The following is a 19,284-nucleotide window of genomic DNA, read 5'->3' on the forward strand; positions in this document are numbered from 1 at the left end:
TACATGACATAAGATAACTTAAAAGCACAAAACAAGATCTACTAAAATTTGGCTAAAAGACCTTCCGCTCCACTCACAGGACTAGTCCAGGTCTGGTTAAGAACTCAGGCAGCTAGATAGCTCACCTGGTAAAGAAAAGTGCTTCCTGGGAAGGCTGGCAACCTGACAAGAAATCTAGGAGCCACATGGTGGAAGGAGAAAACCAACCAAACAAACAAAAAAGAATTTACAAACACACAAGCTAATCTACAAGGAGCCAAAGCCTTTAAAGTGCACAGAGAAGGCTGCTCTGGCCCCAGGAGGCTCGGGTCCGAGGAGGCCAGCAGATGTCCTCGGGGAATCTCAGCCATGCCAGCACTAAGACTGTCAGTAAAGCAGATGAACTCACTGTCCATAAAGCCATCTGGTCTTCGGCCCACCGTCCTTGTCAGTCCAGATTCTCACACATCAGGTTCTGTACTCATCACAACAAGGCAATGAGGTTTGCTAGGTACCCACCCACAAATGGCTGGGGTCATCTTAGTAATCCCACAAGCTTTTCAATTTCAAATTCTTACTCATTACAGCCATCTTATCTTGACACATGTGTGTGTGTGCCACATGGGTGTAGGTGTCTGAAGGAGCCAGGAGGGTGCTGAGTCCCCGGGAGCTGGAGTTGAGGTTGTTCTCAGCTCCCTGACATGGGTGCTGGGAGGCAAGCCTGGGTCCTGTGGAAGAGCAGCAAGCTTTTAACTGCTGAGCTGCCTCACCAGCCCTGGGGTAATCCATGTTGAGGTATGATTCAGAGACAGGGTGGGTTCGCCACCAATTCCAGGTTTGAGTGGCAGCTGCTGGAGGCTGGTGGGAAATCAGTCTGCATCCCAGCAATTGCACACTTTATAGCTTCTACATGGCCAAATGCCATATGATAGCCACTGGGAGGGAAAGGACACTCATTCCTGTTCATATGATCATTTCCTGCAAAATATTATTTTAAAGTATGCTTTGATTATTGAGGACTTCCAGGCCTCTTCACTAGTATAAAACAAAATCAGATTGAATGTGCAAGTACTGACCTAAAACGTCAGTGTCTGTTTGTATAGGAGAAAGAATAGGTCGTCCAAGGCAGAGAAGCACGTGTCAATGCTGTTCCCAGAAGTCAACTGTACAGCAGCAAGAAGCACGCTGTAAACATACCTCTTGAAATCCAACTTGATGCCCTTGCTGCTCTTCCTGACCTCAGCCAGCCACTCCCCCAGAGTGTTGTCGCTGCTTGTCTCAGGAGGATGGGCCATGACCGGCTGGCCATGCTCTGACCCGTCACTAGGAAGAAGGACGTCAGCCTCTATCATGTGGGCAGCACCTGCTCAAGGAAGAGAGCTTCTGTTACTACAAACAGGGCCGGGACCTCGGCAGCGTGTCAGTACCCGCTGGAGAACCAAGACACGCTGCCCACATAACTGCTGAATGCACTGGATGAGGCCGCATGTTGTCCTTACATTACACAGCTCCTAAGCCCCTATCCTACCCACGAGTCCTTTCTGCTAGCTGGAAAAGCGAGCACAGATGGGGAAGAGAAGCCTATAAGTTATTTGTTGGAGTTTTATAGAAACAAAAATTAGTATATTTGGGCAGAGAATATTCCTCAAAGGTGCTGATTGCTTAGTAGTATGGACAAGGCTCTGGTTCTACCTCTAGCAGACACACACAAACACACATGTAGAGATACATACACACTTGCACACATATATACATACCAGCACACACACACACACACACACACACACAGGCACACTCCCCACCCCCCACAAACACCAGCACACACAGAGATACACACATACATGCAGAGACACATGCACACCTGCATACACACACACTGGCACACACAAAGATACACATGTAGACACACATCCACCCCCGCACACTCACAGATACACACATGTATTATCTTCTTGATATTCAAATTAGATTCATGGACATCACTGTTTGTATATGAAATGCGGCAACTTTTTTAGTGACTTGTTTTGTGGGACAGGCTTTCACCATGCAGTCTGGGCTGGCCTCTTGCACCTGGCACTTGCACTGTGCTACTCCAGCTTCCCAGCACTGGAATTACAACTGCGTGCCACCACCCTCGGCTCTGGATGTCTGCTACCAGGAGATAAACAGAGTGGATGTTGTCCTAATAAAACCCTGAAATAGAGCATTAAGTTCTAGGGAAGCCTTTATGAAGAAACAGCATGGGAGTTAGCTGTAACTTGCGAACAAACATCTGTCTTAATTTCTGTATTTATTTAGTTATTTTCTGTGCATTTGTGTCTATGTGCACGCACATGCATGCCATGGAGTGCTTGTGGAAGGGAGAAGACAATGTGCAAGAGCTGGTTTTTCTCCTTCTACCATGAGCCTTGGCAGCAAGCGTATGCATTCACTGAGCAATCTTGGTGGTCCTATCTGTCCTGCACCCTAGGAAACTCTGACAACACCATCCCATGTAGTAACGACAGAAGATGGAGAGGATACCAGATGAATTTGTGGAGATCATGTGGGTGCTTTCTAGGGATACTCAAAGTGACAACTGGTTTCTTTTAACAGCCTATGATAATAACGAGAAGAAAGAAGAGAAATAATTAACTGTTAGGCTTTTTAATAGCATACTGAGGAATATTTCCAACTTAGACCCAAATACCTCTCTAGAGACTCCACCTGCCATACAATTACACTGGCAATTACATTTAAAATATGAGTTTGGAGAAGACAGACTTTCAAATCAAAGTACAATAAAATATAATTTCAGCGCCGACACAGCCAACAGGACAGCTCCAAGGCCCTTTATGAAACCTCAGAAGGACAGCTGCTCCCACACAACTAGGTGAAGAGAATTTAGAACACTTAGTGTTGTGTCCACAGTAATCAAATCAACCAACCCAGACTGAAGACCACCACAAAGCAGAGGAGTGGTTTATGATTTGGTATGAAATAAACCCACAAGCTGGGGCTAGAGAGATGGCTCTGTGGTTACCAGCCCTAGCTGATCTTGCAGAGTCTGGGTTCATTTCCCAGCATCCATGTGGGCGGCTCAAAACTGCTTATAACTTGGGTTCCAGGAGATCCAATGCCCATCTGGCCTCCGCAAACAATATGCAAGTACTTGGTGGACATACACTCAGATGCAGAAATTATTAAATAAATCTCAAAAATAAAGTCAACATATTTATGGGAGATATATGCACATAAAAGAAGTTTGCGGAGGGGCAAGATGGCGGCGCCGGGAGGACTCTCATTCTGAGCAGCAGCACAGCAGGATCAGCACAGTGAACAGCAATCAGAACTCTCGGCCATAAAACACAGTCATTGTGTTTCCCAGGTGAGAGGATACCCCACGGTGGGGGATTCAATCAGCTTTTAACTCACCTGGCTAAACCGCGGAAGAGACCCCGGTTCCGCCAGACGCTTGGCTGCCGGCCGCCAGCCCCAGCCCCAGCCCAGAGCCACAAGCCAGTGTCTCTGGTCCCGGTCCCAGACTGAACCTTGGGCACCACACTATCAGAGACTGGAATTTTCAGTCGAGAGATAACCCCAGGGTACAGGAAACGATTGGGACCGGCCTTAGGTCACCCAGACATCCCCTGGAAAAGACTCGGGCGGGTTCCACGGGCACCCCAGGAGCCAGCCCGGAGCCAGAGCCGGGGACCCAGGTTCCGGCACAGAGCCCTGCCTGCCTGCGCGCCTGATTCGCCGCCAGAGATAGAAACGGCGGGTCTGATCTCAGAGCACTCAGCTCACCCCCAACCTGAAAAGGTCCCCGGAAAATTACCCAGCTTAGGGAGCCACTCAGACTCCCAAAAGCCACAAAGGCAGACACAGGCAGTTTCTGCGCACCAGACAGCTGGCAGAGACTGAGCCGCCATCACACAGCTGTGCTCCAGGCACAGGCAAATTTCTGTGGCCAGCCAGCTGGCGGACACTGAGCAGTGTGCACCAGGGCAAAAAAAGACACTAGGAGTCGGTGTCTCCAGAGAATCCACGGGGAAGGAAGGAAACTGTACTGATCTAAATCACCCAATCCTTCCCTAGAAAAAGTCTAGCAGTCTAGTGGGGCCGAGGCGCCAGCACTCAGCTGTGCTCCAGACACAAGCACAAACAGTTGAGGCGCGCCTGATGTCCAACTGGGTCACAGCAGCTGATCATTAAATTTGCAACAAGAAACCCAGAAACAGGGCAGCTGCCCCCAGGACTTCCCTGGGTGAGAGGAGAACCCTCTTGACTAACAAAGACCACAGTTACCACTCAGGTCTATATCCCTGAGGTGAGCAACTCCTGAAAAAACACCAGCCATCCAGGGACTATACCCAAAAAGCTGAGAAGACATCCTTCAGGAAAATCCAGCTTTCTGCAAAGGGGATTCTCTCCACCACAGGATCCCCAGGAACCACCAGAAAATAACCCCAAACTCCTAAGATAACACAATGGGTAGAGGCCAGCGTAAAAGCTCAAGCAACAAAAGACAGAGCAATATGGCATCTCCAGAACCCAGTTACCCAGGGGCAAGTAGCCCTGGACACCCCACCATAACTGAAATCCAAGAAGATGACCTAACAAGTATGCTCATGAAGATGATAACAGAGGAAACAAATAAGATTCGTAAAGACATAGAGGAAGATAAACTCAAACAGAATATCGCCATCCGTAAAGAAATAGAGGAAGCTGCAGCCAAACAGTTTATGGCCTTTAGAAAGGAAATGCTTAAAACACTGAATGAAATGAAAGAAACAGAGTTGAAGGAACTAAAAGAAAAACAGGAAAGTACAATCAGACAGGTGAAGGAAGTAAACAAAACAACTCAAGACCTGAAGATAGAATTGGAAAAATTAAAGAAAACACAAATGGAAGAAATAATGGAAAGGAAGAATCTAGGGAAGAAAACAGGAACTACAGAGGTAAGCATAACCAACAGACTGCAAGAGATAGAAGAAAGAATCTCAGGTGTAGAAGATACAATGGAAGAAATCGATGTATCTGTCAAAGAAAATGTTAAATCTGAAAAATTCCTGACACAGACCGTCCAAGAAATGCAAGACAATATGAAAAGACAAAACCTAAGAATAATAGGTATAGAGGAAAAAGAAGACTCCCTTCTCCAAGGCCCAGAAAATATTTTCAACAAAATCATTGAAGAAAATTTCCCCAAGCTAAAGGAGAGGCCAATTAGAATACATGAGGCCTACAGAACACCCAGCAAATTTGACCAGAAAAGAAAATCCTCCCGCCACATAATAATCAAAACAGTAAGTATACAGAACAAAGAAAAAATACTAAAAGCTGCAAGGGAAAAAGGCCAAGTAACATATAATGGCAAACCCATTAGAATCACACCTGACTTTTCAACAGAGACTATGAAAGCCAGAAGGGCCTGGACAGATATCATGCAGACCCTAAGAGAACACAGATGTCAGCCCAGGCTACTATACCCAGCAAAACTCTCAGTCCTCATAGATGGAGAAAACAAGATATTCAATGACAAAAACAAATTTCAACAATACCTACAAACAAATCCAGCATTACAGAAGACACTGGAAGGGAAAATACAACCCAAGAAAGCTAGCTACATTCAAGAAAACACAGGAAATAAATAACCTCACTTCAGTAAAACAAAAAGCAACCAAGCACACAACCTGATGAGCACAGCCAACATCAAAATCAAGAGATCTAACAACCACTGGTCATTAATCTCTCTCAACATCAATGGACTCAACTCTCCAATAAAAAGACACAGATTAACAGAATGGATACGTAAACAAAACCCAGCAATCTGTTGCATACAAGAAACACACCTAAGACACAAAGATAGACATTACCTGAGGGTAAAGGGTTGGAAGACGACTTTCCAAGCAAACGGACCCAAGAAGCAAGCAGGAGTAGCCATTCTAATATCTGATAAAATAGACTTTCAACCAAAATTAATCAAAAGAGATGGGGAAGGACACTTCATACTCATCAAGGGAAAATTCCACCAGGAAGACATCACAATCCTGAACATCTATGCCCCAAATACAAGGGCACCCACATTTGTGAAAGAAACATTGATAAAATTTAAAGCACATATAGATCCACACACATTAATAGTGGGAGACTTCAACACCCCACTCTCAACAAAGGACAGGTCAACCAAACAGAAATTAAACAAAGAAACAATGTCTCTGACAGAGGTCATGAATCAAATGGACCTAACAAGACATTTACAGAACTTTACACCCAAACACAAAAGAATTTACCTTCTTCTCAGCACCTCATGGAACCTTCTCCAAAATAGACCACATAGTGGGTCACAAAGCGAGCCTCAACAGATACAAGAAGATTGAAATAATCCCATGTATCTTGTCTGATCACCATGGAATAAAGCTGGACCTCAACAATAACAGAAATAACAAAAAGCCTACACACACATGGAAACTGAACAACTTGTTACTAAATGACAGCTGGGTCAAGGAAGAAATAAAGAAAGAAATTAAAGTCTTTCTAGAAATCAATGAAAATGAAGACACAACATACCCGAACTTGTGGGACACAATGAAAGCAGTGCTAAGAGGAAAGTTCATAGCACTAAGTGCCTTCAAGAAGAAATTCGAGACAGCTCATTCAAGCACCCTAATGGCTCAATTAAAAACCCTAGAAAAAGAAGAAGCAGACACACCAAGAAGGAGTAGACGGCTGGAAATAATCAAACTCAGGGCTGAAATCAATCAATTGGAAACAAATAAAACAATTCAAAGAATCAATGAAACCAAGAGCTGGTTCTTTGAGAAAATCAACAAGATCGACAAACCCTTAGCCAGGCTAACTAAAAGGCAGAGAGACACCACCCAAATCAACAAAATCAGAAATGAAAAGGGGGATATAACTACAGACACTGAGGAAATCCAAACAATCATTAGGACTTACTTCAAAAGTCTATATGCCACAAAATTTGAAAATCTAAATGAAATGGACAATTTTCTTAATCGATTTGACTTACCAAAGCTGAACCAGGACCAGGTAAATCAACTATATAGACCTATAGACCTATATCCCCCAAAGAAATAGAAGCGGTCATCAAAAGTCTCCCATCCAAAAAAAGCCCAGGACCAGATGGCTTCAGCGCAGAATTCTACCAGACCTTCAAAGAAGAGCTAACACCAATTCTCTTCAAACTATTCCACAAAATAGAAACAGAAGGAATATTACCAAATTCATTCTATGAAGCCACAGTCACCTTGGTACCTAAACCTCACAAAGACTCAACAAAGAAAGAGAATTTCCGGCCAATCTCCCTTATGAACATTGATGCAAAAATACTTAATAAAATACTTGCAAACCGAATCCAAGAACACATCAAAGATATTATCCACTATGACCAAGTAGGCTTCATCCCAGGTATGCAGGGGTGGTTCAATATACGGAAATCCATCAATGTGATCCACCATATTAACAAACTGAAAGAAAAAAACCACATGATAATCTCCCTAGATGCTGAAAAAGCCTTTGACAAAATCCAACATCCATTCATGTTCAAAGTATTGGAGAGATCAGGGATACAAGGCACATATCTAAACATAGTAAAGACGATATACAGCAAGCCTATAGCCAACATCAAACTGAATGGAGAGAAACTTAAAGCAATCCCACTGAAATCAGGGACAAGACAAGGCTGCCCACTCTCTCCATATCTCTTCAACATAGTGTTGGAAGTCCTTGCTAGAGCAATAAGACAGTTGAAGGAGATCAAGGGGATACAAATTGGAAAGGAAGAAGTCAAATTATCACTATTTGCAGATGATATGATAGTATACATGAGTGACCCCAAAAACTCTACCAGGGAACTCCTACAGCTGATAAACACCTTCAGCAAAGTGGCAGGATACAAAATTAACTCAAAAAAATCAGTAGCCCTCCTGTATACAAAAGACAAAAGGGCTGAGAAAGAAATTAAGGAAACAACACCCTTCACAATAGCCACAAATGACATAAGGTACCTCGGAGTAACCCTAACCAAGGAAGTCAAAGACTTGTATGAAAAAAATTTCAAATCTCTGAAGAAAGAATTAGAAGAAGATATGAGAAGATGGAAAGATCTCCCATGCTCATGGCTTGGTAGGATTAACATAGTAAAAATGGCCATTTTACCAAAAGCAATCTACAGATTCAATGCAATGCCCATCAAATTACTAACACAATTCTTTACAGACCTGGAAAGGAAAATTCTCAACTTCATATGGAATAACAAGAAACCCAGAATTGCTAAAACAATCCTCTACAATAAAAGATCTTCTGGAGGTATCTCCATCCCTGATCTTAAGTTGTACTATAGAGCAACAGTTTTAAAAACTGCATGGTACTGGCATAGAAACAGAATGGTGGATCAATGGAACCGAACAGAGGACCCAGAAATAAACCCACACACTTATGGACACCTGATCTTTGACAAAGACGCCAAAACCATACAATGGAAAAAAGATAGCATCTTCAACAAATGGTGCTGGTCTAACTGGATGTCTACATGTAGAAAAATGAAAATAGATCCATACTTGTCACCCTGCACAAAACTGAAGTCCAAGTGGATCAAAGACCTCAACATAAAACTAGACACATTAAATCGGCTTGAAAAAAAAGTGGGAAATACCCTAGAACTCATTGGTACAGGGGGAAACTTCCTGAACAGAACACCAACAGCACAGGCTCTAAGAGCAACAACCAATAAATGGGACCTCATGAAACTGAAAAGCTTCTGTAAAGCAAAGGACACCGTCATCAAAACAAAGCGACCACCTACAGATTGGGAAAGAATCTTCACCAACCCTTTATCTGACAGAGGACTCATATCCAGTATATATAAAGAACTAAAGAAGCTGAAAAGCAGCAAACCAAGTAATCCACTTAAAAAATGGGGAACAGAGCTAAACAGAGAATTCTCTGTAGAGGAATACCGAATGGCCGAGAAGCACTTAAAGAAATGCTCAACCTCATTAGCCATTAGGGAAATGCAAATCAAAACAACCCTGAGATTTCACCTTACACCCATGAGAATGGCCAAGATCAAAAACTCAAGTGACAACACATGCTGGAGAGGTTGTGGAGAAAGGGGAACCCTTCTCCACTGCTGGTGGGAATGTAAACTTGTACAACCACTCTGGAAATCAATCTGGCGCTTTCTCAGACAACTAGGAATAGCGCTTCCTCAAGATCCAGCCATACCACTACTGGGCATATATCCAAAAGAGGCTCAAGTACACAAAAAGGACATTTGCTCAACCATGTTTGTAGCAGCTTTATTTGTAATAGCCAGAAGCTGGAAACAACCCAGATGCCCCTCAATTGAAGAATGGATGCAGAAATTGTGGTACATCTACACAATGGAATATTACTCAGCAATGAAAAATAAGGAAATCATGAAATTTGCAGGTAAATGGTGGGATCTGGAAAGGATCATCCTGAGTGAGTTGTCTCAGAAGCAAAAAGACACACATGGTATATACTCACTCATATAGACATAGAACATAGGACAAACCCACTAAAACCTGTGCATCTAAAGAAACTAAGCAAGAGAGAGGACCCTAACTAAAACGTCCAATCCCCATCCAGAAAGGCAAAGAGGATGGACATCAGAAGAAGAAGAAAACAGGAAACAACCTAGGAACCTACCACAGAGGGCCTCTGAAAGCCTCTGCCCTTCAGACTATCAAAGCAGATGCTGAGCCTGATGGGCAACTGTTGGGCAGAGTGAACGGAATTTTAGGTAAGAACTGGGAAATAGTAAGAGCTGGAGAGGACAGGGTCTCCACAAGGAGAGCAACAGAACAAGAAAATTTGAACATAGGGAACTTCCCAGAGACTCATACTCCAACCAAGGACTATTCATGGAGATAACCCAGAACCCCTGTACAGATGTAGCCCAGGGCAGTTCAGAGTCCAATTGGGTTACATAGTAATGTGAAGAGGGACTGCCTCTGACATACTCTGATTGGCCTGCTCTTTGATCACCTCCCTCTGGGGGGGGGGAGCAGCCTTACCAGGCCACAGTAGAGGACAATACAGCCACTTTTGATGTGAACTGACAGACTAAGATCAGAAAGGAGAGGAGAACCTCCCCTATTAGTGGACTTGGGGAGTGGCATGCAAGCAGAGGGAGGAGGGAGGGTGGGATTGGGATGGGAGGAGGGAGGGGCTTATGGGGGGATGCAGAATGAATAAAGTGTAATTGATGAAAAATTTAAGAAAAAAGGGAAAAAAATAAAATAAAATAAAATAAAAAAAAAAAAAAGAAGTTTGCGATTTACAATCCAGTAGTGGTCTGAGGAAGAGTCAGCTACAGATGTGGGTCACTTCCCCAAGATAAGCCACCAGAGGCTCAAGGGTATTTCTCCTTTAAAAATTATTACGGATTTTAGTTGCTTATGGGGTCATGTGCATGCCAAAGTGCATGTATGGAGGGCAGTGAACACTGTGAGAGCTGGTTCTCTCCTTCTACCACCATATGTATCCCTGGGATCTCACTCATGTTGCCAGGCTTGGTGGCAACTGCTTTACCCTTTGGGCCATTCTGCCAGCCCATAAGGGCACTTAAACTTTCAGGAAACACACATCTAAACCACAGTGTCATATACCAACTTGTACACACTAGGGTGCTGGCCAAAGATATAAAGAAATTAGAACCCTATCCTCACTATCAATAGGAATACAAAAAGAGTACAATAATTTTAGAAATGTTGACGTTTTCTTAATGTTCCTTAAAAAGCGAAATTCAGATTAGACATTCCTTTGCTTGCCATATAAGAAAGCTAAAAGCATACCCCTCAAAACTTACATATGGGGAACAAAGACAACAGCTCCCCAGAAAAGCACACCAGGCCATGAACACTTGCATCCTGGCTCCCAGCAACCCATAATGTCTTACCCAGACATCTGGAGCCTTAATCTTATGGTCCACAAAAGCTTCCTCAAATCATCAGCCTTGAAAAAAAACAACTTACACGGTAAAATGTACTCCTTAATAAGAAAATGAGAGTCTGTGCCATCAGGTTCAAGCCTCCTCAGTGACACTGTCCCCCTTCACTCTTGTAAAGCCTCTTGAGAGGGGCTTTACCCCTCTCTCTCAGGAATGCCACCTTATCTCTGGGAATTCACCCACTGCTTTTCTTAAGTGTACTTCAATAACATTTCTCCTTGTCTGATCCTGTCTGCTGACTTCTTTGCCACATGAAGGCCTCCTGTATGCCAGTTCACAGGGCAGACAGTAACAGTCTTTATAGTAGCCAAAAATGAAGTAGCTCAAAGGTTTATTAACTGGAGAATGGGTAAGATGTGCTCGGTCCATACAATGCACTCAGTTGTAGCCGAGATCCCCGCCAGAACAGCACTCAGGAGCCTACTCACTGAAAACAGCAGCACAGAAGGTACACGGCAAGGTGGTGCATTCCAGGCCCTGGGAGGCTTGGGGGTGAGCAATCTGGGTTCAGGGACAGATGTTTATTTTTAAGAAGTGGCAATTCAACTGATGCCAAAGGTTGTGTGGCAGGTTGGCCAGGCCTGGCCTGGTGATGCTGCTGTTATTTCTACTTCTTGGGAGGCTGAGGCAAAAGACAGAATTTAGTCAAGACCGGACTAGACAACAGAGGATGTCTGATGAAAAACTAAATGATGGGCTGGAGAGATGGCTCAGCAGTTAAGAGTTCTAGCTTCACTCCCAGAGGACTTGAGTTCAATTGAAGCATCATAACTGCTATAACTCCCAGGGACTTTAATTCCCTGTTCTGGCCTCTGGACACCAGCACACTCATAGGTGCACAGATACACAAAACAAATGAATTTAAAATTGAAAATGCAAAAAAAAGAAGAAAAAAAGAAAAGTAAAAAGAATGCTGGGACATAGCTCAGTTTAGTGCTCGCCCAGGGTGCTCAAAGGCAAGCAAAAACACATGTTCCTTCTAAGAAAGCACCAGTGTGGGGACAGCAGGTGCTCAGTCATGCCAGGAGCTGGAAGGCCAGCAAAGATGGAGTATCAGAACCACGGCAGGTGAATATAAGAAACAAGCTAGCTTGTGCAAGGTTTTCAGGTCACTAAGATGGCTTGAAGGCTCCAAAAATAGCACCCATCCTTTATATGGACGGCGAGAAATAAAGCAAGCACTTTAGCAGATGAGTGTCAAACTATTCCTTGTATCACTGTGTAGCCAGGATAAATGGCACAGCTTAGCTGAGAGTGAAATGAGCCTGATAATTTCTAACTGCAGCAAATTTTGGAACAGGGTCTATCTGCAGAGCCAAGCTCCAGATGCGCATCTGCACAGCAGCTGACCCTCTAGGGAGACCTGGGTCTTCTCTTCTCCACTGACTCTGGCAGGCCAGCTCCCAGGCCAGCCACCTCACAGCCTGGATTTCAAAACATGTTACCAAAGGAAATAAAATTAAATTAAATTAAAAAATAGAAATAAGAAAATAATTTTTTTGTAGAAGACACTCACTCTTCAGTGCCTCGTGCATCTGGGACTTGTGGTTGGCTGCGTGATACCAGACGATCTCAGCGCCATCTTCTGCTGTGATCTGGCTGTTTCTCAGAAAATATTCCAGTATATTTTCACTCCAGGACCCTAGGATAACAATATTTACATGAAAAGAATATTGTTTTTGATGGGGCATATATTTCAGGTAGATAACATGATGTTGTGAGATACACATGGCAAGTAACAGTTTCTATCCTGAGGCAAACAGCCATCATCCAATAGGTAACCATTTTTAAGCTTTGGAGTGTGTGTGTGTGTGTGTGTGTGTGTGTGTGTGAGTGCACATGTATGAAGAACAACTAAGATCTCATTAGCATAAGTCTCATGTACAGGACATTTTCATTACCCATAGTCCTCATATTCGACCTCTAGATTCACTCATCCTACATACCTGCTCTTTATCCTTTGACCAAAACTTCCTCATCTCTCTCGTAAATAGCCAACTGTGTTTACTATTTCTACATAGTTGAAATTTTTAAGATTCTACAAATAAATGAGATCATGCAATACTTTTTCTTTCTGTAGCTGGCTTATTTCACTAAGCACAATACTATCTTTCAGGCTCATACATGTGGCTACTAGCAAGAGCTTTGTTAGAGTGAATACTTTTTTTCTTTTCTTTTGGTTTTTTGAGTCAGGGTTTCTCTGTATAGCCTTGTCGGTCCTGAACTCTCTTTGTAGACCAGGCTGGCCTTGAACTCACAGAGATCTGCTTTGCCTCCCAAGTGCATAAAGCCACAGCTGTATGAAAACACTGAGGTTCCATCTCCTCCGTGACACACCTGCCCTCAGACCATGACTCTCTGGGCAGCCGAGAGCTCGAACTCCAGGCAGTTCACAGGCTCAGCTGGCATACATAGATACACGTAACACATGTATCCGCCATTTGCTTATGGCACAGGTTTCCCTCCATCTCGTTATTCAGTGCAGTGCCCACCCATGCTGCATGCGTAACAGTTTACCCTCTGCCAACTGTTGGCTTACATCTGCCTGGCAACAGATGGAGGCCTAAAAAATGCTATCACACATTGCCAATAAAATATTAGGAAAAGCCTGGCTCTGTGGTCAACAGCACTGGCTGCTCTTCAGAGGTCCCAGGTTTGATTCCAGCACCACCATGAATGCTTATAACCTTTGTTAACTCCAGTTCCAGAGAATCAACTCCCTCTTCCAACCTCCATGAGCATGCATGTGGAGCACACAGCCTTAAATACAAGCAAACACTCACACTCATAAAAGTGAAAAGTAAACAAATCCTTAAAAATACATACATACTGGAAAAGCAATCTTTAATCAGAAAATAGATCTTCTTTTATTTTGAACTACCTCTGTTCATTTTGATGCAAGTCCATGTATCTCCCATAAACATGGCTTTATTTTTAATATTTGTTTATTTTATGTGTGTGTTTTGTCTGTCTATATGTCCACCATGTGTGTGCCTATTGTCTGCAGAGACCAGAAGACAGCACTGGATCCTGGAAGTGGAGTCACAGACGCTGTGAGCTGTGAAGTGGGTACTGGGGACTGAAGCCAGGTCCTCTGCAAGTGGCTATAACCACTGAACAACCTTTCCAGCCCAGCATGTGAGTATGTAGTTTACACACCAAACTACACACCTCTTCTCCTTTAGTCAGAAAACAGAAGGCCAATAAAGATGATGTCTGATATCATGTGGCTCGGCAAGCACCCTGCTTAAAGGGGGAGACTCGGCTGACGAGCCATGGGCTCCAGCAGTGGCCTGCCAAACACAGGGCCCAGTTCACATGTGTAAAAGTATACTTTTACATACTTTTTAAATATTCAGGTCAGTCATTTCAGATGGCACAGGACTTCTCAGTTATGACAAATACAAAATAAGAAAACAATCAAATCATAGGATACATTCATGGTAAAAAACAATGAGTGTGGCTTTGGACACTTGAATCCCACAGTTTTCCCAAGACACGTAGATTATGAGATCAAAGGCACCCTGGACTATGTAGCAGGACTCTGCCTAAAATGAGATAGACAGAGAGCAAAGGACTTAGAAAACTGGCCATTCTTTCCTGACACATAGGTTGCCAGAACTAACAAAGGCATTCATAAACAGCGCATATTGTGTTTTGCTATGGCACCTTTCAGCTGTCTTTACACTGCATTCAAAGTTTTTAATAAAGGTGTCTTATAAATTAGTAACAAGACACAATGATGCAGGACCTTTAAGCATGCTAAATACACTTTTCTTGGGTAGACTGCTGCTCTGTACTTAGTCATGTTCAGGTAAGCTGATGGTTGGATTAAAATATCCTAACTCAAACTACACCCAACACACTGACTCAACACTCAGTTGAGTCTACTTTGGAACTTTGGGAACATGTGAATTTGGTTCCTGACGCCTCTTTGCATGACCAAGGAAAGTTATGAAAGCATGCATTTCACTGGGGGCTATGTACAGTTTCAGAGGGTGACTCCAGGGCCCTCACAGCAGGGAGCAGACAGGCAGGCAGGGCATGGGAGCAGTAGCTAAGAGCTTACATCTTATTTAAAGTTGAAGGCGAGCGGGGGCTGAGCCTGTCATGGGGCTTTTGAAATTTCAAAGTCCATCCTGTGACACAGCTCCTCCAATAAGGCCTTGAATCCTAATAGTTCTACCAACAAGGAACTGAGCCCTGGGACACAGAAGTCCATGAGGGCCATTCTCATTCAAACCATCACAAATTATACCAGTCCTTTGATAGAGAAATTCTACTTCTATGGACATAGAGCTCATTTGGAGAATACATTCCATTAAGAAACTTAATACACTCTCTTTAATAGCAGAAGAGTGAAACTTCAAATGTTTGTCAAAAATATGGACCATTCTGGAGCCCTTAAAATAAACAAGGCAACTATACACATCCAACAGAATTTCAGAGACAGGAATGAAGAGAGCATTGGGAGCAATGGTGCTAGCAGCAGAAGGAATAATGGGACCTGTCAACATGTTACACAGCAAAGAGGAATTAAGGCTGCTAGGCAAATGCCTTCAGCATCTTTGTGAATTCATGTTTTCCTTTTTAGATTTCATATAAGTGAGGGCATGAGATATTTTAATTCCAACTGCCTTTAGGGTTGCTAATCAGATGACTTTGAGATGCGAGGATGTTTATTTGTACGTATGAAATTTAATAACAAGGTCCTTACAAATCTACAGGGAGGAAGGCCAGTAGAAGTTGAGGTGATGTAGTGAGAGGAACTCAACTAGTCATTTCTGGCTTGAGAAGTGCAGGAAGGAACTCTGTGAGCCAAGGAGCCAGAAGGGCAAGAACACTGCCCATCCACACCTGGAGGAATGCAGTCCTGCTGACATGAGGACTCCACATGGACAAAGAGTTAGACACAAGGGGACCACAAAACGGCAGCTGCATGGTGGTATCTGTGTCTCCTGTCAGAATTCCCCTTCTGTAGTTAGATGTCCTGAAGCCACAGTTAGGTTGTTTCCTTTGTATCAAAAACCTGGGCATTCTCCACACTTGTGCACCAAGAAAGGGTCAGAATCCTCCAAAGACTCAGTGTCACTATGTTGTATTATGGTATGCCTTTGGATGCATGAGCATGTGGAAGCCAGAGGAAAACCTCAGCAGCCATCTTTGGGAGCCTCCACCTTGTGTTCTGAGAGAGGGAGGCTTGCTGGCCTGCTTGTTTTGAGAGCCAAGTAGACAAGTCTGGCTGGCTAGCTGGCCCCAGGGATCCACACATTTCCATCTCCCCAGAGTGACCTGTAGCCTTGTTGCTGGTTTTCACTTATGTCCTATGGATGGAACTCGGCTCTCATGCTTGCAAAGCAAGCAGCTTTTCAAATGAGCTCTTTCTCCAGCCCCTCCATTGTGATTTTGACATCCCTCCCTCTTTTGTGGGGATCATGGGGAGAAATACCTAAAAGACATCAGGTCCACTATGGTTTGGGGTAGGAATATGATCATTTATCCCACAAATATGCACCATAAACATTCACAAAAAGTTCCTTAAGAAATCTGCAGTGCCAGAAAGGCAAAAGGGATGGATATCGGAAGTGCAAGAAAACAGGGAACAGGATGGGAACCTACCACTGAAGGAGATGCTTGAGACTCATAGCCAAATTTTGGGCAGAGTGTAGGGAATCTTATGAAAGAAGGGGAAGATGGGAAGATCTGGAGGAGACAGGAGCTACACAAGGAGAGCAACAGATTAAAAATTCTGGGCCCAGGGGTCTTTTCTGAGACTGGTACTCCAACCAAGGACCATTCATGGAAATAACCTAGACCCCTAGAACCCGCATGGCAGCTTAGTCTCCAAGTGGGTTCCCTAGTAATGGGAACTCAGTGGCTGGCTCTTTGCTCACCTCTCCATGATAGGGGAGCAACTTTACCAGGCCACAGAGGAAGACAATGCAGCCACTCCTGACGAGACCTGAGACCTGAGAGGCTAGGGTCACATGTAAGGGGAAGAGGTCCTCCCCTATCAGCAGACTTTGGGAGGGCCATGGGAGGAGATGAGGGAGGGAAGATGGACTGGAAGAGGATGAGGGAGGGCGCTACAGCAGGGATACAAAGTGAATAAACTGTAATTTATAAAAAAACAAATTAAAAAATTATGTATTAAAAAATTAATTAACCGGATATAAAAAATAAGAAAAAAAAAAACTACAGTGCAAAACCACAGGGAGGCCTTGGGATAACCCACTCTATTCCCTCTTTGGGGTTTGATAAATATAAGAACAAACAAAAAGAGACACGAAGTTGGAGCAAGGTTTGGTTGGATCTGGAAGGAGATGAGGGAGGAGCAAAGATGAATATGATCAAAACACAGTGTATAAAATCCTCAAAGGGTTAATGCAAAAAGATACTCAACGCGTATGTGTATGTAAAAAGTTGAAGGTTAAAGAGATCGTAGTCTATGTGGTATGTAGGTAGGACATTTCCGGAAGGATCCCCCGAGGAACGCGCAGCAGAAGCCTGTGGGAAAAATGTATCGATGGAAGGAGAGGAGCATAGACCTTCCTGGACCATGCTGAGCTTTTTATATTAAGCGTTAATTCTGGGTTAGTTTTTAAGGGTTAGTTTCCATTTTGTTTTTAAACAACCGAGTTATCCTAAATTGTTTCTACAGCCTTTTTGTGACTTGAAGACACTCACTCGGCCTCTGTAAAATCGGCCACCAGGCCTCCTCGACGCCTTCAGCGAACTTGGACCTTTCACCCCCAGCAGACTCGCGCGTTTACAACCCGAAAGCCACAACAGGGAGAGCAGCGGGCCGCAGCCGCCGAGCCCTCCGCACTTACCGGGGCCCCCAGCGCACGCTGCCATGGTGACGGGCGGACGCCGCCGTCTGCGCAGGCGCCAAGGGCTGTCCCGGTGGCGGAAGGCCGGGGACGGCGACAGCGAGGGCAGGCGTGCGCGTGCGCACTGCGGCGGCCGCCGGAGGCGGGGCCTCCCCACAGAGCCGCCCGGCCGGGGTCTGAGGCCGGCCTAGCCGGAACGCCTCCCCCGACCGCACGAACGGGAGCGGTCCTCGCGGTGCCCTTCAGAGGGTAATGGTCCTAAGTGTCTCTGACCTGACTGGCAATTGTTTTTAGCCTCAACCAGGCCGCCACAGTCCCTGTATTTCCTTCAGCCTAGCCAGGATTTTCCGTCTCAGAAAACACTAGTTAATCCTACCGCTTATATTGTCCATTTTCTACCTGTATTTTCATTCTTAAATTTACTTCTTTACCAAAAGCGTAAATCACCTCAACAGTTTATTACAGAATCGAATGAGTGATGGTCCAAGTACACCAAATCAGTTGCGCCAAGTCTACTGCCCGGTTTCCTGGAGCTTTTGCTGTTTAAGAAAGTCAGGTGTCATGGAATTTCTCAGATACTTGGTGGGAATATCAGATATGCAGTTTATAGCAAAGTGAGGGCAGATTTCAGTTGCTGTCCGAGGGTTGTTAGCTTTGGGGCTGGTGAATAAAGTCTTGCAGTCGGAAGAGAAAGGCTTCCCCTACAGTATTACAGCTCTGCTCTGGCTGCTACAAGGGAAGGTTTCCCCAGGAAGCGCTGCAGCTCAGCGACCACAGCGGGAAGTTTCCCCAGCGAAAACTCTGCTCCTGCTGAAGTGTTACAGATCAGCTCCTGGAGGTATCCTGGCAGTCAGGAGCTAAGAAATACCACAAAGTCAGACCACACAACAAACCTCAGTCAAGACAGGCGGGAGGGAAAAGCCCAGGAAGGGTGGCTGCCTCAGCTCTGGAGAGAAGCAGCAGAGAGCTGAGCAAAAAGGCTGGGGTTTCTTTGGGGGTGGCGGTGTGTTTCTTTCCAGGAGGAAGATTGGTCGGATTTCCATTCCTGAGCTTGGGGGAGCTCGGGATTGGTGGGTTTTCCTGTTGAGGATTGGTGAGATTCTGTGGCAAGCTGGGAGATTTTACTTTTTTTTTTTTTTAAAGATTTTATGTCTATGAGTGTTCGATCTGCATTTACACCTGCCAGAAGAGGGAATCAGTTCACATTATAGATGGTTGTGAGCCACCATGTGGTTCCTGGGAATTGAAGTGCTCTTAACCACTGAGCCATCTCTTCAGCCTGAGATTTTACTTTTATGTGGAACCTAAGCAGTGATGGTAGTTGCTAGGGCCTGAAGGAGCAGAATTGGTGGAGGAAAGAAAGACACTGGGGAGATGTCTGTCAGGAAGGAAAAATAAATTCAAGTGTTCTCTTACACATTAACTAGTTATCCCACTGTAGTGCTGAAAGAGGAATCATTGTGGTTATCACCTCTGAATCTTGGGTTGGCT

General features: G+C 44.4%; 1 protein-coding gene across 2 annotated transcripts in view; it reads right to left on the reverse strand.

Annotated features, from left to right (window-relative positions):
• The window catches only part of Fam151b (family with sequence similarity 151 member B), a 30,394-nt gene extending 12,489 nt beyond the window's left edge, over window positions 1-17,905 (reverse strand). Inside the window, exons 1-3 of one of the 2 annotated variants that reach the window (XM_021634082.2) lie at window positions 17,794-17,905; window positions 12,477-12,602; window positions 1,177-1,342 (exon numbers count right to left, since the gene is read on the reverse strand). In XM_021634082.2, the coding sequence (XP_021489757.2) occupies window positions 1,177-1,342; window positions 12,477-12,602; window positions 17,794-17,818 (317 nt within the window). In that variant the 5' untranslated portion in view covers window positions 17,819-17,905. The other variant, XM_060377778.1, reaches the window with a different exon arrangement.
• Between the last annotated feature and the right edge of the window lie 1,379 nt (window positions 17,906-19,284).

This window comes from Meriones unguiculatus, chromosome 2 (assembly GCF_030254825.1).
Source record: "Meriones unguiculatus strain TT.TT164.6M chromosome 2, Bangor_MerUng_6.1, whole genome shotgun sequence".
Classification (NCBI taxonomy): domain Eukaryota; kingdom Metazoa; phylum Chordata; class Mammalia; order Rodentia; family Muridae; genus Meriones; species Meriones unguiculatus.